We start from the raw sequence: 26,200 nt of genomic DNA, 5'->3' as shown, positions 1-26,200 counted from the left end.
GACTGAGCTGGGTGTAGTTGCAGTATTCCTCCACTTATTCCATACAAGAATTAAAATTGTAGAGCTGTGTGGGGGTGCTTTCAGACTTTTGCAGCTGTCCATGGGACACCTTACTAATGAGCAGTGGCTGCTGCTGTATTCAATCAGATTTTTGCTCTGGTTACAATCAGGGGTTTTTTGCATTCGACTTCCTGGTGTAAGGCAAGGGTCTTTATGTAACGGGGCCGATAAACTCAGTACACTGCAGAAGTTTGCATATAAATTTCTTATTATAAATCTTTGCTGGTTTATGATTCAGAAACTTATCTGAAAAACGTCGTCGTCTTTTTGCTGTAAAGAAAAGCACGCATAACTCGTTAATTTATTTCCTAATGTCTGTACCAAACAAAAGATGCTGGGGGAGGGGAAAGCCCCTGCCAAGTTATGCTTAGCACTTCAGCATATGGCATCAAATCAAGAGGACCCAAAAATGAGTAGAGGCCAAATTCTGCAACCTTGAATCAAGCAAAACTACTGTTAAATGGGTTTTTGCCGAGCTGACGGCTGCAGAAGTAGGTCCATGGGAGATTCATTTGCAAGAGCCGGGCGTGTGCTCAGTGTCAGTTAGCCTCAGTCTTTTTATTTCAGCGGAACTGTGCCAGTTCTCCTCAACGGAGCGCCTGGCACTGCTCTGAGAGAAGAAGAATCTGTGTGCCTGAACGTTGTAGTCTGTGAGGAGTTCTTGATGAGATGTGCGAGCCTATGCCAGAGGAGAGGTAGGGTTCAAATGCACTTCACTTCGCCGAGTCGGCATTGTAATTTCAGGGGTTTCAAAATCATTTATATGGAGCAGTCTTTTGATTCTGTTCACCATATTTGAATATTAAACTAATAAACATCACTTGTTAATTTACTGCTATCTGTCAATTAGTTAAGGGAGAGAGGGTTGCATCTCGCCACATTTTATTCTGTTTTACACTGGCATTTTACCTACGCTGAAAATATTACGGATAAAGGAGCATTTTCTCTCTGACTTACAATTTCAGTTCTATAACTTTATGAAAATCCCTGCTGGTTTTGGTTATAAATTTTCGTAAGTGCTCTCACCCAGGAGTTTGCGGGTGGTATGGTAGAGATCTTCTGACTATCAGCTTTGGAAATATTTAGCATGAATCAGTTGCATTTCTTAGAGTCACTTTTTTTCCAAAAGATTATTTATTTTGAAATGTCTTGTATATAGCCCTGAGTGCAATCTTTTGTTTTTAGAGCAAATTATCCAATGTTAATTGAAGTCATAGCTGTTTAAAAAACACCAAAACTGTATTGTAAACTCTTCTAGGGCTTTAATTGAACTCTTATTAAAATCAAATTAAGCCTTACAGATGGCTCCAGTGGGCACTGGCTCAGGCTGCACTGTAAATACGGAGCTGTTACAGTTACAGTGAAAATTCAAAATTATGAGTTGGGTTTGTATAAATTGTCTCCACTCGGAGGAAATGAGGCTTGGGCATATACACCAATTAGGCATTTGGCTCCTTGACTTTTTTATACTGAAAAGTACAATTAGTGCCAAATCCCATGCTCCTTGTCCAGGAATAAACGCCCACTGTTGTCTGTGGAAAATTTAAATGACAAGGTCATCCAGATCTAAATGTAGAAAGCTTGTATTTAATATCAGAATAAGTTCTGGTTTTATTTAATTCCAGTTTTTCATGAGAAAAATCTGGATAGCTCATGGGAGGTTGTCAGTGTGGTGTTAAGAACTAATAAAGAATTGAGAGAAAGATTTAAAAAAAAAAAATATTTGGACTCTAAAAAGTTAAACTTTTTGCATTTCAAATAGAGCTTTGACCCTTTAAAAAGCTACTTAGTGAATGCAGCTGGTAGGTTTCCCTGTGTATACTTGAAGACTGATTTCTTACGAAACTGCAAGCTTTAAACTTGACCTTACTAAGTCAGAAAAAGAAACCGGAGGAGGTGCTGCACTCTTCCGTGAGTGCAGAGGTAACTTGGAGATGGATTCTGAAATAACGCTTACCCCTTTTGATGGTGTAGTACTTTCCTTTGGTGTCCCGGGTAAACTTTGTTATGGCGTGGGATATGAATGTGCTTGTCCACGGCTTGCCTGGTTTGCTCCTGCCTTTCCTGCCCGCAGTCATCAGCCTGTTTCTGAAAAGAGCTCCGCTGCAGCCAGGGCCTCAGGCGGAGCTTCGGGGTACCTCCCTGCCTCACTTCGTTAGTTCTCTGGCTTTCTCTTGTGTGTTGGTCTCCCTTCTCTGGAGGACACTGAAGCGCAGGGGACCCACCTGGGGATGCGTTCTCGGGTCTGTCCACAGTGCCTCGTAACCAAGAGCGTGTCATAGGGACGATTCCCTTCTCCATTCTCTCGCATAGATCTTCACCCTTTATAATGCTTGGCTGCCATTCGGATGGCAGCCTTAAGTGTTTCCACGATACAACTAATAAATAGCTGTTATGCATAAAAGCTGACGAGTTAGAACCAAAGCCCTTGCATCCTTATTTTCTCCTGGAAGTTGTCATCTAGTGTAGTTTGTACCGCTTTACTTGGTTGTATGGGCTATGGCATTGCTGACCCTTAGCAGTATGTGAACGCTGCCATTGACTTTACAAACCCTGCGAGTACTATTCCTTGTTTTGATTAATTAATGTTTTGTTCCCAAATTTGTCAAGTTCAGCTGGTTTTTTTGCAGAGACCTTGCTCTATAAGCAATTATTTTGCTACGTATGTGATATCTCCACTATAAGTAGCACTGACAGCAGTGTGTTTGACCACTCTAAATTTTCTTTTTAGAGTCAACTCGAGCATATCTGAATCCACACATTTCCAGAGCAATAAGCCCATTATGCTTCATGCTCTGCCCATATCATTGTTCAGCTCATTTCATTTGTTTTGTTAGTTTAAGTTTCTAATTTTCCTAGAAAAACTGCAGACAATTAGCTTGTCAAGACGGATGGTGATGATCTGTGGTGCCTATAAAAATTTGCACATCATATTCCTTGACATGAAATGTGGGCTATTTCTGTTGGTATGGCAATATTTGTGCCAGTATCTTTTTGTTAGTTGTGTCAGGGAGCAAGGATTGAATCATTCTAAATTTTTTTTTTTTTTTCTTCAAGAGAAGTAAAAGGATTTACAGCAAATGCGATGGAAATGTCAGTTCGGTGTGGGGTTTTTTGGCAACTTTAGCTTTAGTTGAGAAATGTTGAAAAGTTTTTACCTCATTAAGGATTAATAGATGCTTCTGATAAATTACAGAAAATGCTCTGTGATCTGAATTACCAAGACTAGTTAGAAGATGTTGTCAGTCCATTTTCCGTAAGACTTGCTCCTTCCTGAAGGACAGATACTTTCACAAGACCAGCTGTAAAGCCATCGCGGTGTTCTCGGTGAGACCAGTGGCACTGGGCACAAAACTGAACCAGAGCCCTGGGGTGCAACCCTGCGAAAACGGACTTGTGCTGCTGGTTCTATTAAAAATGAAAGTAGGCCAGAAATCAGAGTTTATTCCCTTCTCTGCATTTCTTTGTAGAAAGCAGAAAAGCAGCTCGGCAGCTCGCTGCCTGTCTAGATGCAGTGTGCATATGTGATGTCTGTATGGCTTGAATTTATGTTCAATAGCTTCACTGGAGCCAGGACGTCGATCAAGTATGACAAAGCAAGAACAATCTCATCCTCTACTTCAGTCAAAACAAGGACGTGACGCTCTTTGCTTGCCCCTTGGTGATAATCGAAAGGGGAAATAATTTAAATGGATGCATTTAAAACAGGTCCTATTGTTGTGTGTGTAGTTTATGGTACAGAGCGGCCTAATACTCCAGTGTTTAAATTAGAAAAGTAATACAACTTTCAAAGGGGCGCTGTCCCGCCATGGAAAGTGGGACCTTATTTTAAATGAAGTTTAAAGTGAGGTTTATTCTATAAACAGTTTCTGTACGTTGGTCAGGTTCCTGGCGTGCAAACGTCCGACTGTAGCACACTGGATGGAGCCCAAGGGCTTGGTGTTGATCTCCAAGGCCCTCCCTGGGGCTGGCAGGATGCAGCGCTGCAAACAGCCGTCTCTTGACGTTGATGACCTCTTGTATCAGGTATGTTCCTCAAGAGCTATCAAGCCTAGGAGAGAAAGTGCCCCTCTGCAGCGGGGCCAAGGATCTCATTGCAGGGGGGGGGGGAATTCTCAGATCTTTGGAACTTTCTAGAAATCATTTCCACAACTCTCAAAGTAAGGCGAAAAAAAGAGGTGATGGCCACAAGGAAGAGACAGAGTGGAAAGGGATCGGTGAAAGAAGGAAGGAAGGAAGGAAGGAAGTATACCTGTGCTTTTGTAACCTACATGCCAGGGTGGTCAAACAGCCGAGCATCGTGCATACGCTGGCCCTTTTCAGGCATGGACTAAGGGAAAAGTAGGATTTTGTACCAAGATTTCTGAATGAAGCCCTCACTGCACGCACCCATCTGTGCTCCCTTGTGTGCTATAAATGCGGCTGACCTGCGAGCTCGGGGTGAGCTCTTCGTCCCCCACCGGGCTGGGGCTGGGCTGTTACTGCTGCGGTACCTCTTTGCAGATAAACGCTGTTCTGAGAGCTCAGCTAGCTGCTTGCTAAACAGGCAATTTTGTTCTTCAGGGTTGTTAGTCTGGCACCTTTTCTGCACATTAAATTCACACAGCACAGCATTTAAAAATAAGGGAAGCAGATTTCTCTCCACGCCTTGTGCCTAACAGCAAATCTTACATAAACAAAAAAACTTCACGTCTTCTGTCGTATTGACTCTCTGATATAACACTTGGCTTTGCAGTGCGGTGGACAGACTTTAGCAACCGAAATCTCACAGTACCGTGGTGTCACACGCGATGCCCTGGGGCACCTCGGTGTGGGAGCCCTGAGGAGGGGACGGGCAGCGATGCTGGTTTACGGAGTGGCAAATGGCACGTGCCCAGGGGACCCATGACCGAAAGTGTCCACGGGTCTGGCAGTGGCAGGACCAACGCTCAGGATTTCATGGTGGCTGGTGGTAGTTACTTGTTCTGCGAATTAATTTGTCTCCTCCTCTCTCTGGTGCGTGTTTCCCACTCGGTTCTTTAGCCGTGTCCCAAAGCCCCGTGTGCTCCTGTTGGTTGTGTGGCAGCCGGGTTCCCTTCCCCGTTGCGCTCTGATGACTCCCTGCCAGCGAGGACGTTTCACATTTTCATGCTACGTTCCTGAAGTTTTCGGTGGCTGTTCCCTGCTATTTGCTCAGCTGAGAGAATGAAAACTGAAATTGGTTACAGCTCCGCCCCAACATCACATTCTTCCTTTTCCTTTATGAAGGCCAATTACTTTCATTAACTCTCAAAACACATTATTGGCTCCCTGGCAGAGAGATTTAGATATGGCAGAACAAACCTGCTGTAGGAGCAGTGCCTTTCCCACTGTGAATACCAATGACCAATTTAATGGACGGGTCCCTCATCAGCATTTCTTAGTATCTGGAAGAAGAAAATGAAGTCATCCGCATGCTTCTCAGTCTTGCAGGGACCATGCGAAGTAGTGAATGATCAAGAAGCCTCAACTTAGAGCAGACAGAGAATAGAGCTCAGTGAGTTTAAGAGCTTCAGGAGGCATCTAGCTCAGCTGCCTCAGTTGCTGCCTGTGGGTGTAGGGTCTCGCTGCTGTGAGCTGTGTGTTTTCTCTGCCTCATGAGTAAAGTGAGCCCAGAGAGGCTGTAAAACTTCTGGATGCAGGCCAAACCCCAGCACTCACTGGGAATCTTTCCATTGCCCTCACTGGGGCTTGGACGAAGCTGTTCAGCCCTGACACAAGTGGGAGTGCACGTGAGACGGGTGAGACCTTCCAGGATGTGTTTATCTGAAATATGTACGTCTTGCTTTTGAATATCACGAAGGGGAGTAAGCAGCTCCTTGGCTGGGCAACAAGTTGGCCCCTCGGGGTAAGAAGCCACCTAGAAATTACTTTGTCCCAGAAGAAGCATTGCAAGAGAGGGATGGTGCTTCAGAAAAGGTGTGGATGAAGGGCTTCCCGGGGGCACGGGACATGCCACCAGTCTGTATGGGGTGATGAACTTAGACCCACGTCCCCAAACCTCACTTATCTCAACCCATTGCATGTCCAAGGTGAGGTCATTTAGATGATGATGGCTGAGCTGGCAATGCCTTTGTGCCTGCCAGCTGCTTTGCTTCGATTAATCTGTGTTGCGTATGTTTGGATATCCCAACCTGGGGGCAGCCACCGCAGGGGTCACAACAACTACTTTCCTTTCTGTTGTTGCATGTAAAGGATCTCCCTAGAAACTAGCCTCTGTTTTCCTGAACAATGAAAATGCAAATCGAGAATGTCAGCTCTGTACCCAAAAATAAGATTTCAAAACCATTTAGCGTTTCACAGTGGTTCAGTGACAACTTGAAGACTTGCAGTTGTCTCTCATGATGAGAGACAGGCAGAGTTCCCCAGCTCATGCTCAGATCTGAGCACCAATGAATGCTTTATCCCAAAACTTTATAATATATGTGTTATTTGTAGTGCTTTTCAACTTCAAAGAGCTTGAAAAATATTAATGCAACTTCACAAAAGGCTTCTGTTCTCGCTGCCACTCTGCTGATGGGAAAATGGAGACATGCCTGAGTCTGGCTGGGGGTGCTGGGTCTCAGCATGCCCGGATGGGGTCTGGCCGACGGCAGGGCCACGGGCAGCCCCTCGCACCAGCACAAAATTGCTGGGTAATTTCTTTAAATATTTGAACATGTCACGATTTCAGATCTCTTCAAATTGATCAGAAATTCTCTGTTCCAAATTCTGTTTTTCTTTAGAATTGTGGACAGCGAAGCGCGGAGGGAAAGATGCTTCAGTTTCCTTTTCTCCTGCTTTTTAAATTATCAGGTGAAAAAGCTGCAATGTAAAACACATACTTTTTCCTACTTGGGGGGAAAATGCTGAGCGGATTCTGAATATTGAACTATAAAAAAAAAAAAAAAAAGACACTCGCCTCTTGGCGCTGGGGGGCTGTGATGGTGCAAAGGGCTCGGCCGGAGGGGCTGGGTGAGCGCATGGGGCTGGGGGACCCCCAGTCCCCTCCCAGTGCTGCAGGCGGCCGCGGCAGAGCACTGCGGGGGCTCTGCAACGCAACCAGCCTCCGCAGCATCCCCCAGCAGCGATGCCTCGGGTGTACCTTTCTTCAAGCATGCATAAACAGCGATGCGCTTTTGTAGTATTTTCAGGGCTGACTCTCCTGGGTGTTTCAGTCTAACTCCTTCCTTCTTGGCAGCTACCTTGAAGGATTTTTCCTAAAATGTAGTTTTATATACGTATGCAGTGAGCAAAGTGCGGTATTCTTAAAAAGCCCATTCACGAGGAACAAATGAGAGCTCCATGCAGTAAATACTGTCCAGAACGACATTCTGGACCTAGCAGAATTTGATGGGCCAAGTGATTCATCCATTGAAATAATTTCCCAGAAAATCATGCTACTGGAAGATTACGCTTTTTATTAAAGGGAAATATCGCTCTTAATGTTCAGTACTTCTTGGCTTTGCCATCAAAGTGTAAGCAGAACAAAAACTATATCTTGTGGGGGTTTTGTGCTTAATTTAAAAGAATGGAACTGCAGGGTGTAAATTTGTAGGAGAAAGTTTTATCCCAATGCTAGGCAAAGTGTGTGTGTGTTTGTTTGTTTTGTTCCCCCCCCCCCCCAATTTTAACAGTTTAATAGAATAGCATAAGGATCTCCAACTTATTCCAGAGTGGTGAGCTAACCCTTCTTAGGGAGGTAGAGGAGTACGGCATGAATGGGGAAACGGACTCCCCGCAAAGCTAGAATTTCTCACTGTCTCTCTCTGACCAAGTGAGGTGTAAAAGCCCGATATCCCTCATGGATCTACACCCAACTACACCAAATATCTTCTCCCTAAGAAAGCTGTCTTCTCTGTGGCACGAGCTGTCTCACACACAGATTTTCCCCCAACTGCATCAGCACAGGGCATCCCCAAATTGACACAGAGCAGTGCCATTCACCCACAACCCATGCTGGTGCTGAATGCTCTTTCTGCTTTCTTAAAAAAAAAAGAAAAAAAACAAAGAAGAAACAAAGCAATAATTACAATTGAACATGCCTTGGTTCAGTAATGACTTCGTTAATGGAGTGCACGTTGTATAGTGAGAACCAGACATTTTAAAAAATACAAATCTTTTCAGAACACTTTCTGGCTTTTTTCATGGGTGCTGGGAACATCAGTGCTCCGGTTCTGCATCCATGCAGGTCTCCCAGGGGTTCTGGGGGAAGCGAGGCAGCGCGATCAGGAGGAGGGCGATGCCACAGACGAAGAGCAGGACGAAGGAGGCGCAGGCGCAGGCAAAGGACCAGGAGTAACTGTACTCAATCCAGACTGTCTCCTTGCTGTCGATCATCCTCTTCACGGATTGTCTCATGACTTCAACAGAGATGATGATGCAGAGACCTGAAGGAAGATAGGAGCAGTGGGTTGAATAACCAGCTGTCAATTTTTCATCCTTAATTAACCACCTCGTCTGTCTTTTTGCATACAGGAATTGCAGTGAGATTCACAGGTGAGTCATTGACTTCAACGTTTGAAGGAACCAACGCTTGCAACTGCTTAGAGCTCTGCTATAACACAGGCCATCCAAGTCAGCTGCTGACTTGTTCAGTGTGATCTTTTAGGCAGCCTCGGATGGGAAACTCGAAGTGGTGGAGGAGTAATTGCGTTCCCCAGGGAGCTTTTCCCAAGATTGAGCAAGATTTTTATTGAGGTGACAATTTGCACCTCTGTCTTTCAGTCATTGTGGTATGTCAAGGTATTACTAGCTCATGTAAAAATGCAGTCTTCATGTTTTTGGGAGACAGCTGTGTATTTTGGGTCTGGATCAGCTATTTCTTTGGTTTGAGTCTTAATAAATGAGCTAGAATAGTGTATATCCCTGGTTTAGACTGGGGCTGGCACTGAATACGCTAGAAGTGCCCCTTTTAAAGGTAGTTGGAAAAAATACAGACAAGCTGCTGGGTAATGCTTGCTGAGCAGGACATTTTCAGAGCTCTTCAGCTGGAGCACCACATAGGGACTTGCACTCTGACTGTGGCTAGGAAGAAAACGCCACTTTCAGGGCATTTTTAGAAGTGTCTCCATCCTCCCAGGATCCATCTAAATTTCTCTACATTGTCCTATGAACTGAGCGCAAGTATGCGAGCACCGAGCCTCCTACCTGCGAAGGTGTAGAACATGGATGCTGGCTTCAGCAGATAGTCCCTCTTCTTCCTGAAGGATAAGAGGACGCAGATTGTTCCGATGATTGCAAAGCCAACACTGAAGATGGCAATGGCTGCAGCTGAAATGCTGTATTCTGCCAAAGCAAAACAAACACCAAAAAAATGCAAATGTATGCAAATTCTGAGCACGCTCCCATCAGCTGTTGTGACTTTGCAGTAGGTCGCTCCGACAAATACGTATCATCCTGTGGCTGAGGAGAGGGGGCTCTGGTGAATTGAGTATTTCTCTCAAATAAAAGCCAGGGCAAGTATTGGCCACGTATCTTTTGAATGTGAAGGGTATAAAAACAGAGCAGGAGAGGGAAATACTTTCTGAACGCTTACTGAAAGAGCAAATGGCACCTGTATTGGTCTGATGAAGCTCTGGGCTGAGTCGTTTTAGCTCTGCTGCATAGATGTTATTGTCGAAACCTTACTGGGCTCCACGCTCTCATTTCTTCCATCACTCCACACTCTGCTCTCAGAGTAAATAGGCAGCTCTATGCTATTTTTATTCCGTGTCTGTATTGCAGAGCCCCGACAAGGCCCCTGTGCACGGTGCTGATGTTGTACCGATGCAGAAAGACAGCTGGATGCTCCATAGGGCTCAAAGTCGGAGCAGGCAAAGCAGGCAGGAGGCCAGAGGTGAAGTGTTTGCATAGCAGCTTTTTTTGTAATTCCTTTAAGACAATGATTTCCAGCTCTGTGAAAACCCAGCTTCTTCAGGGCATAGGATTAAACCCTCCATAAAATGTCCTGGTTTTTGCTAAGCCAGCTAAGATGTGCGCTGGACGCTTCCCCCAGCCGAAGCACACTTCAGTGCCTGAATGGAGGGGAAAAATTGCTAATTGAATAATTCAGGCCTTCATTTACATATTGCATTCGTTTTCACATTAGTTTAATATTTAACACATGTAGCCATGCGTGAACATCACAGTGCCTGATGATATTTGCCTTTCAAGCCATTAAAAAGAATCTATCTCCCAGGCAAAATCATGAAGAATTTTTTTGCCTGTTACTAATTAGCTCCCATCAAAATGTAGCTATTTCTGCGGAAGGGAACAGCAGATCACTCTTTGTTCTCATTGCTTTTCATACCACTGTTTTATTATAATTTCCTTAATGTTTCTCTTTACTATATGGTAGAACTGCCTGAAAGAGTTCGTTTCAATGTAAAATCTTTTGCTGGGCCTTAAGCTTTTTCTTTTGCTTCAAAGAAAAGAAGTTCTTCCTGATTTTTTTCTGAAATGACTAAGGCAGCATTGGGTGCATCTTTAAGATCAGATGGCTGGATCTGATAGTACATAAATGAGCAAAAGCAGGTAGCTCAGATATATGCTCTTCTATCCACTTAAAATTCCCAGTCTTTCCTGTCTTAGGAACCTGCTTTTTTAGAAAACCTGTGTGCAGGGTTTTCCACTGTTATCATTTCCACTGGAAGCAAAGCAGATTGTTTAATGTGTGCGATGTAATCATCAGTTCATTTACTCCACAGCAAAATATGTTGTGTGGCAAACTAGAAAGGAATTTGTCCTTAATGAGAGGGCGAGAAAGAGAGAGGAGCACATTAGATGAGTGCTAAAAATATTTGGCTTTATCAGGGACTATTAGAAATGTGAAATTTATCTGTGAAAGACTGTTTTCAAAATCCATGCTCTGTAAACACTGATTGTGCATGTCTTTGTAGGATCTCTGTTCCTTCCTTCCATTGATCATTCTGGTTTTTACATGACTTTCATACAAAATCAATATGAAGCATAAAATTCCTAATGGTCTTCATAGAGCCTCTGTACTTCTCAGGGTCAAGACTCTGCTTGGCGTATGATTTACTCATTTAGATTTTATTAATGTCTTCTGCCTTCGATGGCAAAGGCTCAGAGTGTCGTGGACAGTGCCAATGTTGTAAAGTCATTTTTATGCTGAAAAGACTTTTTGCAGGTTTCATGCGTATTGACATTGTTATATATTTGTGGGACAACTTTAAGTAAAATCACACTTATGAGTGTGATTATATATAAAAGTTATTCTTCCTAGGAAGCTGGCATTTGACCTTGTTCAGAGCATTTTTTTTTTTTACATTTTTCCCAGCTGGTGGTATCTGATAGCAATTCCTCTGCTGCTTTCAGGATTGAACCCTCATTCTGGGGACTCCTTTACCTTAGATCTTGTGTGCACCTCAGTTAGTTAGGAAAATATTTTTCAGGATTGTTTGTACCTTTCTGGGTGGTTACTTCAAATATCTCCGAGCTCTGTCCTGGAGTGAAGTGCTTGAAGTAGGAGCAGTTGTGTTCTGAAAGAGAAAAGGAAATTTAATTTTGTGCGCTTGGAAACCTCTGATAAAATGCAGTAAAACTGAATTTGCTTTTTATTGATGTATCAAATTTGCAATGTTTTTAAGGTTCCCTACCCTTGGTGATAGCGAGAAATTGGAGTTGGATCTGTTTTATTCGGGAGCAGATGAGTGGCACGCACATGCCAGGCCACCGGCTCCAGCATGGACTGGGCTGAAGCCCCCTCTGATAGCTTTTGTGGGCTGCTCCCTGCGAGAGCTTTGCACACTGATTGCTCATCTGTTTAAAATATGAATTACAGATAATTTTTCTCATTCTGTCTTCGGCCATCACATGTTTCCGCCTCTCTGTGTAGCTGTATTTCCTGGCGATGAGACCTGCCGTGCCCGCAGCTGAGCTGGCATCTTAGCTCACCTCCCCTCGCCACTGCCAACCCACTCCATAGTGGCATCACCCCATCGGCCATAGGAGGGTCACCACTCCTGTGGTGAGCTTGGACTCCACAAAGAGAGGATGGAGCGTCCTCATCCACCTTCTCCCTCCTGGCTCTTCCCTCCTCCAGCTCATAGACCCCTGTGCGGCGGTGGCTGGCAGCAGGGAGCAGCCCAGGGGAGTTTGCTGCATGGGTGGGGGATGTCACCACGCTACGGGGGTCCCAGAGATGAGGCTGCTGCAATGCAGCAAGGCACGTGGTGTTTTACTACAGTAGGGACACAAGGGCTTTTTTTTGGCTGTCAGTAAAAAAAGACAAAAGCTATCTGAAGCGGCAAACAGTTGTCCAGGGAAGGGGAGGCTGATCACAGCCTACGAGTCAAGGGCAAAGAGGCTCTCGCACAACCTGGCTTTACCGGAGTTCGCTTCCATCAGAGCAGTCTATTAAGTTAATTTGATAAGATAGCAGAGTTAGACAGCGGGAACTTTATGAAGTTCCTCTATCTGGACTTAACATGAGCACGCTGCCAGCTACGTGGGTTATTTATAGAGTGGTTATGAAGTGAACATGGATCAAGATTGTGGGGCAGGGGGATACTGGGAGGAGGAAAGTTGGTAGCTGAGTCTCTCAATGGCCACGATATTGTTTCATACTCAGCCTAGCGAGAGTCAGGCAGCGAAGTGATGTCATTGCTGTCAGTAGATACACGGGAGGCTTTCAGCCTCAGCGTCTCAGCGGGGTGGGGAAAGCTCTGGTGAGGACCCGCTGACTCGAAGCTTTGGCAGCAGCAGGGTTAGGGTGGAGGGTGTTCTCGCTATTTATAACTGATTTAATTGAAGGTTTGAAGGGGCGCGGAGCTGGGAGAACAGTTGCTTGCCAGGAATTTGGCTGGAAGGGTGCAATCGTGGAGATGTGTTGAGCAGCGCCAGCTCTGATTGCACTATTCTGCTGAGCCGGGCTGGAGAGGACCCGCTCAGCGCCTGCCCCAGCACCCCTCCTGCACCCCGGGCTGGGCTCCCATCAGACCGGGAAGTCACGCCAAGATTGCATGAAGTACAGGGGCCACTTGGTTAACACCAGCATCTCTTGTCCATTAAATAACGGAGTTAGCACCAGTTTCCAGGAGATACTGGGAGGAAGTCTGGGAGGACTTTGTGGTCTTCTCCAGCATCCAGGCTGGGACAGGCTGCTCCAGTGCAGGTCGCGGGGTAAAGCCTGGGTCCAGGACCATGCAGGGTGTGCTGCAGGTTTCTGCCTGGGGGCACATAGTGCATTTTGGTACTTATTTACAGTATCAATTTCTAGTGGCAAGAAGATACCAGCGTACTGTATGTTACCTGTTGGTTCTTGTGGTTTTTTCTGTCACGTAAATGGCAGATGTTGGAGTTACTGATTCAAGGAGGATTTATTTTCTCTCTCCCAGGAGACAGGCAATTGTAAAGCAGCATTTTTGGGCCTGTTAGTGGAAGATTCCTTTGAGACGCTTTTATCTACTTAATTTTATAAGCTGACTTTTATTTCATCTGCAGCTTCTCCTTGCTGGAGACTAGGTTAATGTTCAGCTCTGGCATCTCCTGACCTGTTCTTTATTACCCTTGCAAACGACTGGAGGAAACATATTTGAACTCAGACCTCTATGACTGAAATTGCAAATTTTGAGCCCCAGAGCGGAGGTTGTGTGCCTCTGCCAGCGTCATGTCTGGTGATCCCAGTCTGGGAATCCTTTGGCTCCTGTGCTAAAGGGGCGGGAGATGGGATGAAACTGGGACACTTTATTTTGGATTGTTCGGGCTGGCTTTTAATTAATTCTCTGAAAAGCCTGAACTCAAAGGAGTCCCCAGGCATGTTGACTGTACAAAGCCCAAGGTGAAGCCATCCAGACATGGCGTGATGGGGGACACAGCACAGCTTCGTGTCCATTGCAGGTGAACCAAATCAGCCCGGTCCACCCTCCAGTCCATGAAGGCTCATCAGAGGGGGAGCACACAAAACCTTCTTTTGGAGATGGACTTGTCTGCAGGAAAAGGAGCTGCCTCTGCGTCTCGTGGCTTATAGCAAAGCTCGATAAATGGGGTTATCACAGACGTGGGTTAGCTCTAGAGGAGGTGTTTTTGGAAAATGCATTTATTGTGGGGCAACAGAACTGGATTGTTTTTGGTGAAATGACATATTGTTTTTAGTTTAAAGATGCTTTGGTGCTCTGCTGAGCTGGGAATATCTGTTTCAACAAGGCGCTCTGTTTCTCAAGAGAACTGAGGCACTTCAATGCCTCTCTGGTGCCATCATGAATAAGAGAAAAGCTCATTTGTATCACACCACATTTACACGATGGGTAGGATTTAAAATGGGTTTTATAATGGATGAAAACTATGTGGCAATCTTTGCATTATCTCTGCCATGAGGTCACCTCAGTGTGCTGACGGGAACAGTCCAGGGGCTCTGTGGTCATTAAGGCTCGCATGAGCTTCAGGGTTGTAACATGTGGTTTATCACACAGTGTCCTCCCCCTTCCAGGTCACCCACCCTTACAGCCCTCCTGGTCCCTTCCCTTCAGATCCACCATTCCTGGATGACCACTCTGCGGGGGCAAATGGGCCAATTTGTCTTTCCTCTATTCGCGCAGAGCCAACCTCTCCAGCCGCTCGCTGCCACGGGGCTGGAGGCAGCCGTGGGACACGGCAGAAGTGCAATCCCATTGAACTACGGTTGAACCTTGGGAGTCTGCAGTATGGAGACCTCATGGGGGAAAAGAAGAAAGGGCAGAAAGGCCACGAGATGTTTGGGCCGTGCAGAGTTTCAGGTGGCAGCTGTCACCCATGAGCGTTGGAGTGACAGGCTGGGAAGGGGCTGGAGCCCACCTTGCTCTCGAACCTGTGGTGGACACTAGCATGTGGAGTTTTGTGGCGGGCTGGATGGTTAGAAAAACCTGGATTCCACTTGTGTTGAGTCTGGGAGACAGGACCTGCTGCTGTGATTAGAGGAGGTGTTACGGTAAGGGCTGAGCGGTGGAGGGGGCCAGACCTTGGGCTCTGACCTGGCCAACAAGCCAGAGGAAGGCCTTTGGCACACACTGAGTTTTAGAGATGGTATCTCCAAATAGTTTAATTTCATACCAGTCTTGCAGAGTGAGCCTCTTGTACGGACACGGGGAATGAGACAGCCCTGCTGATCACCCATTTGCTCGAGCACTTTTCCTCTCCAGTTGCCTGAACTCAGGTTCCCACATTTACAAGGAGCTATTTAACCTGCTGGCGGCACGCGCCGGCTGTAGAGCATCCCCGCGGCTGCTGCCCAGCGTGCAGGCGCGCAAGGGCACACTTTGTAGCACAACACCTACACCGGAGTCGCTGGCAGTGACGGCGAACTCAGTTTACAGCCAGTAGTAAACTGCTCCGGTGCCCACGGACCACAGTTAAAAATGTCTCAGTATTAATCTGAATTTGCGCAGTTTTAACAGCCATTTCCCTGATCTTTTTATTTCTTACAGCAGGATGCTGAACGCTTTCCAATTTGTCAACATCCTTGGAAGACCGCTGTAAAATTTTAAAGCTCTGCCTAAATCACAGTCCTGCTTTGTGGACTGCGAGCCAAGCCACCCTCCCCATTTTGCACTGTGCTGAGCTCAAAACCTAATAACTAATGTTAATCGTGCCATCCATTTCCTCCTCAGGGAGTGACTGGTAAACAGTTATTAATGCAGTGATAAATTCTTATGTTTCTTTTCCAGTCCTGGCAGTAATGTCTGGTTATGTCTCATGATTTTCAGGAAAACCAGTGCCCACATCTGCTCTTTTACTGCGTGTTTGTTCATTCTCATTTTCTCGACTGCTGCAGGTTTCACAACCCTGGTGTTTCCCTGCCGACATCTCTTCCTAGAAGTGTGAAATCAGTCTAACGCGAGCCGTGCGGACGCAGCATCGTTTAGCAGCCTGGATCCGCAGGGGCTGCGCTTTCCCCCTCCAGCCCACGCTGTGTTCCCCACGTGAGTAAAACGGGGATTAAAATATATATATGAAAATTGAGGCGCGAATTTCGCCCTTTGAAACCTCGGGTGCTGATTACGACACAGGATGTCATCCAAATTCCCAAATACCTTTAAAAATTGGAAAACCACCTCCGGGGTGGGGCGGGTGGCTCAGCCCCTCCATCATCACCCAGTTATTCACTATGCCTGGCAGAACGGCAGCGCTGGGATGTGATTCAATGCCTGTGCAAGCACATGCTGATGTCTGTCAAAGATAGTAGCTGCTTTCGTGCTGCCCTGCCCACGAATCTGCTTTTTGCAGACAGCTGGATATTTATGAGTTTTATATTTACCCCGCAGTTGTGCAATTCTGGTGTTTATCCACCAATTTCTATTGTTTTTCCTTTAGTGGGAGTTTTCCTCCATGTGCGAGGAAAGGCGTACAGTGAGGAATATGTTTCTAGGCACATAAGTACCTTCGCGAGAGACATTAAGCATACGGATGACACGCTCCCAAATTTGGTTAGAGGCAGATCCGAACGCTGAGGCTGAGCTTTTCTCTTCAGAACATGTAATTTGGCCAAAGAGATAAAGAATTGCAGTAATATAGGGAATATACAGTAAGCACAGGCAGTAAGATTTTTCACAGGGAATTTTCAAATATGTGTTAACATATATATTTCATTGCAAGCAGCGAGTCTAACATGAAGGCAATCCTGTTATTTCTGTTCTGGAAAGCATCCAGTACCCTATGAGCCTTCTAAAAAAGCAGCGTAGCTCAGTCATGGAGGGAGTGTATTAGTGCGTGCGGCGCGAATGTTGCTGACTTTGCGATCAGCAAAAACATAATGAGCTCCTTTTACCATGGGAATGTAACGGGCTTCCCGGAAAGCAGCCGTGGCCGCTCCCCCGCTGCCCTCCCTATCGATTGCACTGGAGGAACCCGTGGTGGAGACGTGTGCGGGACCCGGCTGCCTCTGCCGAGAGGTGAGGAGGCTCAGTAAGTCGTTGGGAAAATGCTTCAAGCTCAGTTTATGACTTTTTTTTGGAAGTTGGCAAAACATACTGCAGGTCCCTCTCCCTCCCTGCCCTGAGGAACGGTTGTTATTGAAATAGCTCAGAGATAACCTAATGCCCGCCGTGAACAGGCAGTTCCTTCGTACCTATATGGATCTAGAAATTCTAAAGATCCAGCTACATATGGTGGACCCATAAATCCGCTTTCTTGGCCGCTGCCGTCAGCGTGCCTGGGTGCTGCGGGACCCTGGGCTGATGTCAGCAAAATTTCCCCCATCCCAATTTCACTCTGTGATTTCCACTGTGTCCGATCCTCCTCCCCTCCTCCCCGCCACTGTCGTTGTTGCACAGGAGACTCAAATATGGTCACAAATAGACGTGCAAGGCAACACAGCGCACACTTACAGCAAGAGGGATGACAACGAGATGTGTTTGCAGACCAACATGGAAACAGCCCCATGCAGCCCTATGCCAAATTAAGTGCCACGGGCACACGGACCGTATTTTCCTTCTGCCATGTCCTGCGATCTCCTAAGCAAAGCCTGGCGTGACCGCCTGGTGCTTTCTCCCGTGCATTGGTGGGTGGTCACCTACCTCCTGGCAGGCTTATCGGCCCGCAGCCCTTCTCTTTGGGACCTTGCGCCTGCATAAAAATCCGCTTTGTACAGAGTCGCCATAGCCCGAAATGAGCCGCTTCGCAGGTGGTGTTGTATTCCTCCACTTTGGGGCTCAGCACGGCCCAGTGGTCAGTCACTACGGCTGCAAACAGGAGCGAGACGCCAACCAGGATCACGGAGAAGGTCAGCCGGACCTTCAGGGGTTTGCTCTCGTCCATCCCGCTCCGGACCGGTGCTCCCGGCGGAGCGCGGCGGGTGATTCGCGAGGTCTCCCGAAATCCTGGCGCATCTGAGCGTTTGCAAATGTCAGCCCCGCGCCGCCCGGGGAGAGCAGGGCGGCCGCAGACAGCTGCTGGGCTGTGTCAGCCGGCCCAGCGAGGAGGCTATTAATGCACATAAGAGCAGCGCCCAGCAGAGCTCAGCTTTCTGCCCCGTCCCGCTGGGTTTGTTTTGGATTCCCACGAGCCGACCGGCCGGGCGCTTGCTCAGAGTCGCTACAGCCACCGTTCAAAGGCTGTAATCTCTTGACTTGCAGCATGCCCAGAAATAGGCATTAATAGGATGATTAACTTTTCAGCGAGGTTATAAAAACATCTGTGTTTACAATAGTGCCGGGCCCGAGTTCAGTCTCATCCTAAATAGTTTAATAGCCCCGGAGCCTGCAAACTGCACGCCCACGCCTTCAGCTCGCGGCAGCCTCTGCAAGGAGTTCAAAGCTGGATGTCCCTCCAGAGCTGAGCGCTGCAGAGTAAAGAAAGTGGCAAAATAAGCAAACTTATTTATTTTATTGTTTATTTTTATTATAATTATTTTAAACTAACCTGAAGTATTCTGAGTAGTCGGGTTTGTTTGTTTGTTTGTTTTCCTTGTGCCTGTTTTTTCTAATGCAAAACCTCTCGAGTGCTCGCTTGCTTTCCCACCAACCAGGTTTGCATCGATGCATATATAGTAACTCCAGCGGCCACCCAGCACATCCTTTCCTTCTTTCAGAAGTGACTTCTGTCACCCTGAACCCAGATTGCTGGGGCTGGGGCCAACCTCTCTCCTTCCCTTTGATATTTCAGCTGATCGTAAAGCTAATTTGATGATAATGTCGGTGCAGAGGCCACTATGGAGATGACATTACAATTGCGATGTCAAACTGAGGAGGGTGACAGTACCTGAATGTCAAAAGAATGGTTAAAAAAATGCCAGTGGAAAGCTGCAAATATCATGTTATCATGTCAAGATAATGTCAAAGCTACTCCAGTCCTGTTTTATGAACATCCCAATTTGATGTCAAAATAAAGGTGCAGAGGTGTCAGCTCAAATTAATGAGGACAATCTGAAGCAAGGAGTTAGGGTGAAAGGGGAGTGTGGGAAAGGGAGAGAAAATAAAGAATAAGTTAAAAAATATTGATCCAAAATAACTGTAATTGAAATATGACTTAAAGGGGTTAACATTACTCTGCTTGATGTGTGACAGGGCTGGCTTAGATACCCCCGGGGAGCAGGGTGACCTGTCTGAACCTGGTACAGCATCTGGTGCCCCAGTCCTGCTGGGGAGGTGGGAGCCGTGGGAAGGAGCGAAGGTATGTGGGGCAAAATCAGAGGGGAAGGGGACCGGGGAGAGCACTGGGGACATGGGGCAAGGCAGGGACCAGAGACCACGGGCACGTCCGAAGGAAGCTGCTCGCAGCCTGGCGTAGGACTGTGATATGCCAGGTTGGGGCTGGGAGAAATATTAAAGGCTTACATTTAAACCAGAACCAAGAGTTCTCATGAAAGTGGAAAGGCCTAAAGGGAACAGACTTTAAACCAGAAAAGGAATGCATTAAAAATGTAATGCCTTTTCTTTTGAAGTAGTCTCTTGTTAAATGTCACTAGACATCAGTCGATCTTAGGAGCTGCATCCTGACTTAGCTTCCTTGGTGCTACAAACTCCACAGGTCCTCTGCAAGTTGAGCAGAGGAAAGTGAATGTGTGTTTGCAAGCGTGGGCACAAAGCAAGGTTCTGGTTGCTGAGGAAGCACGTGCTAATGATCATGTTTTAGACTAATTACAACCTACAAGGACTGCAGGGGAACTCATTAATTTTTTTGTTGGTGTTGGTCTTTATGTCTTTTCCAGTGTTGGCAAGAATCACGCTTTTTGTTCTCATTTAGGTCCTCCGATCTGGATAAGTTCCTCAGGGTTTGGTTTTTTTTCGAGTTTCCTAATAATATCCAGGAAACAACTAAAGTGAAATCAGGAGGGAAAAATTCATCCTTCCCTCCCCTCCCCTGCAGAGCGGAGCTGGGAGTGTGAACGAGCTTCGATGAGCTTCAACGTGAGCAGCAGTGGCTTCCCTGGAGACTGAAAACTCACATTACTGCAGCTGAGGTGAAACATTGTCCCCAGCCCCAAAAAGTGACCTAGAGCCACCGGTCCATGGGAAAGCAACTATTTTGTGGGATTATCGCTCCCCATGGGCTCTGTGGGTTTGCTCCATGAGCTGATGTAGCCGCATCGCAAGGGCGCTGCTGCCTCCTCCTCCCAGCACAGGCTCGGTGTGTTTTTGGGGACTGCCGGCAGGTATTTGGTGATCGCTGCTTGCAGCCCCTGCAAGCGCTGTGGCGAGAGCCAAAAGGCTCTTCTGCCCACGGGCTGAGCCTCTGCCCCCGACCTGGGAACTTCTGTCCCAGTGTGGAGGCGAAGTTGCCCACCCTGGGGGGCTGGTGGCCTCCATGGGTCAGGTGGGCATCTGACAAATGCAGAAGCAAAACTGATTTCTGGAGGAGCAAAGGACTAAGGGAAACCCCAAAAGTTTTCTGCACAGGCAGAAGACCACGATACCTAATCCTCTAGGAACGGTTCCTGCAGTCTCCCTGTGTCAGCTGGCAAGTATTCACATTTAAAAATCAATATCACATGAAATATAAACAGACTATTAATGAGGACCTGTTGGGAAGCAGGGAGGGTTGTAATTAGTTGCACTTTAGCAGCAGTGAGTGAGAGAGACAATTATGTTTCTCTACTGGAGAAAATGCTAAAGGAGGTGTCTCAAGACCAACTATTGCATTATTTTTTCCCTAGCAGAGGCGTTGGCTTGACTCTGCTCCCCAGCACCTGCACTTTTCTGTATTTCTTCCAGACCAGCCTCAGTATTTACCACAACCAGATTAACCAAATTCTGTGATTCCCTTCTTGCAGACCGTTGTTCTGCAGAAGACCCTTCCCAGGTGAGAATAACCCAGAGCGGAGGAGGTTGCGCCTCGTCTGCTCTCAGCTCAAAGGTGTTTTCAGCAAACAGCTTTCTTCAAATGGGAGCTCCTTCGCAATATTCGAGCTCCTGAGCCTGCATTGCCCCAGTGTGGTGAGACCACCGCGGTCATGGTCGGCTCTGCATAGCTGAGTACCGGGAGTACCGCCAATGGCACCCTCCAAAAGCTCCCTAATTCTGGGGCCAAAATCCTGCCGTCACGGAAGGCGAGAGCAAAATGTGTGTGTGTGTGTGTGTTTTGGTTGGGTTTTTTTAGTTTTTTAATAGACTCCCATGGGGATGAAGAAGGAGATAGGATCCCGCACCGCCGGACACAGCCCAGCCTCTTCATGGCACCGGCCCCGCAGCCCCACGGAGCGCAGGCAGGGCTGGCCATCCCCGCCGCTGCCCGCACGTCTGATCCACAGCTTCGTTCTCTTAAAATACCGACTGCCGTGCCGGGTGTGCTGTTTCGGTAAGCAATCCCTTTAGCTCTGGTGAAGCAAGGCGGCGGCGGCTGTAAGATGAGCTGTTTCGCAGACAGGTGCAGAGCACTCTTCATTCCCTTTTATTTTCGGCACCTCCCATGTTTGTTAGTTTTCTCATTCCAAGGAAATGCCCCATCCTCCTCACTGGACTCTTTTTCCACTTCCCGAAGCCTTAAGGACTCTGTCTTTGCTTCCCCCTCAAACAGCATCGCTTTTTGATACACAGCAGGGCAGCCACAGCTCTTGGGGTCACTATTTACCCACAGACTTGCTCAGCAATGTGGGAAGAGCCGGTATTTACTTTAGTTCAAGGGAACCAGCTTTGGGCTTGAGCTTTAAATGGCTTCACTGCTGGGTGTCGGAGGCATTTGAAAAGATGAATCCCCTGCCTCCCTCCGGACGTGCCAATTGATCATACGTACGGGGAGAGGCAGGCAGATAGAGATACGCAGGCAGTCTTCATCTTTAAAGACAATCTGGAGGCTTAGGAACTGGGAAGGTAAAGTTGAAAGAAGTATTTGAAGAAGAAATATTGTCTCTGATACAGGGATGGTTCGGGATGTCTGGGAGCAGCAAGAGGCTGCTGAACTGCCGACTCGTGTTTGGCGCTGCTCGTACCGCCGGGATTTTATGGTGGAGATCAGAGCAAGGCTTTTGTGGAGCTTCAGCACGCAGGGTCGAGCTTTCTTCAGGCAAAACAGACACGATCAGGGAGAGGAGGGTGCTTGGAAGTGAATTCATGTGAAACCTCAAAAGGTGGAGGCAAAGCACAGGCTCGGGGCTAGCACTTCAGAAGACACTGGCTTATTTTTCTTGATGGTGGTTTGCAGTGCCTCTGGCCACCATACCAGTCTCAAACTGGGCGCTGAAACCAGAGTGTGTCTCATATGGGCCAAGTTTAAGCTGGAAACTAGAAGGTTTTTCTTCGTTTCCAACCCAAATGACTGGGAATATTGGGAAGACAGCTTATCTTGGAGATTTTGTCGTCTGTGGGACCACAACAATAGTTTTTTCTCCTCTGATATATTGGCTTCCAGTAACATTCTCAGCTGCAATCAAAATAGGTGGAAGGGTGAAAAAATAAACACAGAAATCTCAGCTCAGAGAATTTGGAAGTTAAAAATCTATATACCTTTCTCCACACAAAAATGAATACATTTAAAATGGTTTATTTAAAAAGTAAGGATTAAGTACATTATACATGGTTGTGATTATACCAGTAGAACTGAAGCACAGTGGAAATAACACTTTAGAACTGCAGACAGAAATGTAACCTCAAGGGACATGATATATTAGCCCTTGTGGATATGTGATCCATACAGAAAGAAAAGGAAATATAAAAATAGTTTATTGTTAGATGTACGGGCATATGAAGTGATTTCTCCTTTTACTCCTATTCTGTATGAGAAACTAGGAAGAGAGAGCTGATGATATACCTGAAACTTTGTTTCTCAGAAAATCAAATCTGATCCAATAGCATTTTTTTTTAGGTCTGCTGTTACAGTATGTTATAGGGTAATACCAAAAGACCGATTACTGTTAATAATAATAATAATATGATGATGATGATGATGAATCTGCAGACCTTGTTGAGAAATGGGGGCTAATTTGTGTTCGATGCTGTCCAGGGAAACCAGAGAGATGTGGAAGAACAGATGATTTTTTTTTTTTTTTTTATTTATTTTTTTAAGTATCACTGAGTGGTTTCAAAGTCCGAGCACAATCTAATTCTGTTCAGATAGATCAGCCATGGAGCGAGACACTGTTCATGGGCAGGAATGCTGCAAATTTTTCAGTTTTGTCAGAATCAAAGTTTTCCACAGGAAAAGACTGATTTTTGGAACATTTTTTTTTACTGGAATTGTCAAATGGAACAACATTTTTTTTGCTTTGGTTGAACAAACAACTGCGCTGCAATTTGACATAGACCACGAGTTTTAAATCGCAGCCCCCATTCTCCCACAGGACGAAAGCTCTGGTCCCTGTTATCTCCCCGTGCCTTTGTTCCCTGTCCAGACCCCACATCCCGTGAGCATCCCGTGAATAATTCCCCGCTCCAGCTCTGTTTTTCGAAGGTGCCTGCTGGAGAAGGAGCAGATGCTCCGGCTCGGACCGAAGCAGGGCATCGCACTCGGAGAGCTGCTGAAACCAGCCCTGCTCTGGGGGAGGAGGCTCTAGCAAAGAGGAACATCCCGAAACGCTCGGCAAGACTTTTTTTGCTGACGTGGTGTACAAATACTGCACGTGCCTCTGCAGGTCTGACCCGGGCTGGAGAAAAGCCTTGGACTTTGGCTGGAATCAGATGGTTGGTTTTAAACACGTTCACTGGAGAATGACGATTAAAAGAACAAAACCAACGCGCGAAGCAAACCTCACACTGTCAACTTCCAGTTCAATGTACGTGAGTTTCGAAAAACAGCCTATATCTAACTCCTGGTTTTAAAGGGAATAGTTTTATTCTTAATTACAGTAAACACGGATGAGGACTTATTTCTAACTATTAGTTTATTAACACAGTGGGAAACAAATAGTTCTGGGAAATTGCACTTGAAAAATACATCGACTATAATTAGATGTAAATTAATTAGCACTTAGTATGACACACTAATGAGACAGAAGGTTTTTTTTTTCATTGCAAACTTCTACTTCTATCATAGCTAATCAAAGTATTTTAATATTACGAAGTCTCAAAAAGTAGGAAATAATTTATTGTTTGAAAGCATAAAGATTCTTGTAAAAAAAACCTTTCATCAAGAACTTTAATAATTTTAGAACTCTTTTCTGTTGTCCTAGCCGAAAAGTAGGTAAAAAAGTTTTCTTGTCTGCCTCTGTTTGAATTTTTTTAAAAAGCTTGTGTAACATCTTTCTCCATAGTGTGTTGATACAGAAAGTAGCACAACATTTTCTACTTTTAAATTGTTCCCATCGCTCCATTCGCTTTAGCTCTCAGAGTTCAGAGGTTTGAAAAAGGATCCCAGCAGAGTTTTAACCTGAATGGAAACTCTTAATAAGCAGGGATGAAGGTTCCAACCCACCTCCGCCAAAATAACGATGTCGCTCTGCCAGGCTGAGGGCTAGGCAGAGCTTAACAGCGACTAGGGGAAGACTTTCGCTTAAAATTGAGAATTGTGTCTTGGTTCTTGCAAGGAGAGAGGCTTAAGCAGGGTTTACCTGGGGGGGAGAGGGGGTTCAACTTGCTTTTTGGGATGTTAAGGCAGCTCCTCCGGGATTTCCCTGGAGGACTTGGTTCCGCTAGCTGAAAGCCTCGTATCCAAAACACCACCGAGTCAATGACGCTGCAGCCATCGCAGGATAAATTAAGACTAAAGAGGTTTTAACAGTTTGGCTGAGATCTCCCACCATCAGTGAGCCAGGCTTTCCAAATCATGATTTTTTTCTTGTTACCACTTCTCTAGTCTTCTGGTAGCAAAGATTTTCTGGGCAAAGACGACGGGTATATTCAAAGGAATCTACAGGAATTAGATGCTCCTCTCTCACTGCACCTAGTTCATCCAAGGGGAATCGGGGCACCTCATTCTCATATGGCTTGGTCGAGTGGCCACTAAAATCAACATGAGTACTATTAAATTAAATTACCTTTGAGTCAGGCCCTCGAGCTTCGAGATTCCAAGCCTAAGTGTAAAAAATGAAAGCAGGAATTTAAAAGAAAAAAAATATTTCAGACTTTTTTAGAAACATACAGAAGCAAAGGGTACAAATTAGTTCCCCCCTTAGGTGATGCATAGAGTTTTCTGTGGGCTCTCTGCATGTAAGTAGATTCATCATTACAAAATAAATTAAATTAGGTCGAACCATCATTTCCATCTAAAAGCAACTATACCTTGCACCATGCGGCACTTATTCATAATAAAAAGAGTTTAATAAATATCTCATAAACGGTGATTATTTTTGTTCTATTTTAAAAAATACAAAGTTGTCATCCATTCTGTTAACACTCAGTTCCCGTTGCTGCAGGAAGTTTTGCTAGTCCGAATGTATTAGCTTCTTATTTTCTTACACACATTGCTTAGATATCTTAGTTTCCAGTAGCGTTAGTGTTGCACTTGTGAAGCAGTAAGGAAAACAGGAATGCAGTCGCAGGGAACCGGTGGCTTCGCCTGCGCGGGCCACCCCGGCTCAGCTCTGCTTCTCACTCTTGCTATAAGTAGTCCATAGGGGCTCCTGACAGACAGCACTCAGCACCTTGCCGGATCAGGCACTAGGGCTAGTCGAAATGAGAATTCAAGTTTTCTAAATGTTAGGCAAGAAATGATATTTGCAAATATGCTCAAGTCCCACCTACTTTAATCCTTCCCTTTCTAGGTGTTTCAAGATGCACCCACCCTCTTCTCCCCCACTTGCATTGCCCCGAGGGATGCCTTACACCCAGAAATGGGACACCCCCCTACCACCCCATCAGGGTGTCTGTAATGCTCAGTACGTGGGTGCTCTACGGTTTCAGTAGCACAGGTCAGTTTTAGAAAGTGTTGCCTTCAAAAATATTTTCTTTTTTTCTTTTTTCTTCTTTTTTTTTGAAAGAGGCAAAGCTTATGCTGTGTCAAAGAAAAGTGGCTCACTTGATGAGTAGTTTGTATTCATCCTTGGGCTTGGTTATAAATTATAGTTGCAAGTTTGTATTAAGGGATCTCAATATTAGAAAAAAAAAGTCATACAACAATTTTTCTGTAATCCTTTAAAACACACTGGTGGCAAGTCCTTTGCAGTTTCTCCAAGACTTTGTACACACTACGAAAGTGCAGGAACATGAACTGCCTTCGTCTCGTGACACCAAGAACTGAAAGAAACAAACTCCAAATAGCTTCAAAAAAAGCTACGAGCGTGTAATATCTTTATGTTGGTTCAGAGGATCTCCACCTGCTACCTCAACACATGCCACAATTAAAGAGGTGAGAGGGTATT

The 26,200-nt window shown here is 45.9% G+C and overlaps 1 protein-coding gene across 1 annotated transcript; it reads right to left on the bottom strand.

Annotated features, from left to right (window-relative positions):
- Positions 1-8,116: 8,116 nt before the first annotated feature.
- On the bottom strand, positions 8,117-17,790 carry CACNG1 (calcium voltage-gated channel auxiliary subunit gamma 1). Its single transcript, XM_050908598.1, has 4 exons — positions 17,550-17,790; positions 11,466-11,540; positions 9,208-9,345; positions 8,117-8,447 (listed from the first exon to the last, which is right to left on the bottom strand). Exons 1-4 carry the CDS (start codon positions 17,788-17,790, stop codon positions 8,221-8,223), a joined length of 681 nt encoding a protein of 226 aa, XP_050764555.1. The 3' UTR covers positions 8,117-8,220.
- Between the last annotated feature and the right edge of the window lie 8,410 nt (positions 17,791-26,200).

Source organism: Gymnogyps californianus, chromosome 19 (assembly GCF_018139145.2).
Source record: "Gymnogyps californianus isolate 813 chromosome 19, ASM1813914v2, whole genome shotgun sequence".
In the NCBI taxonomy this organism is placed as follows: domain Eukaryota; kingdom Metazoa; phylum Chordata; class Aves; order Accipitriformes; family Cathartidae; genus Gymnogyps; species Gymnogyps californianus.
The sequence above is the reverse complement of the archived record's forward strand: the minus strand, read 5'-3'. Positions and strand labels throughout refer to the sequence as shown.

What these genes read in the sequence shown, in the direction of transcription:
- CACNG1 (XM_050908598.1), bottom strand. Translation starts at nt 17,790, where the DNA reads ATGGACGAGAGCAAACCCCTGAAGGTCCGGCTGACCTTCTCCGTGATC. An exon ending in GCCGATAAGCCTGCCAGGAG is followed by an intron (nt 11,541 to 17,549) that starts GTAGGTGACCAC and finishes TTTCTCTTTCAG; the next exon opens with AACACAACTGCTCCTACTTC. An exon ending in CATGTTCTACACCTTCGCAG is followed by an intron (nt 8,448 to 9,207) that starts GTAGGAGGCTCG and finishes ATCTTCCTTCAG; the next exon opens with GTCTCTGCATCATCATCTCT.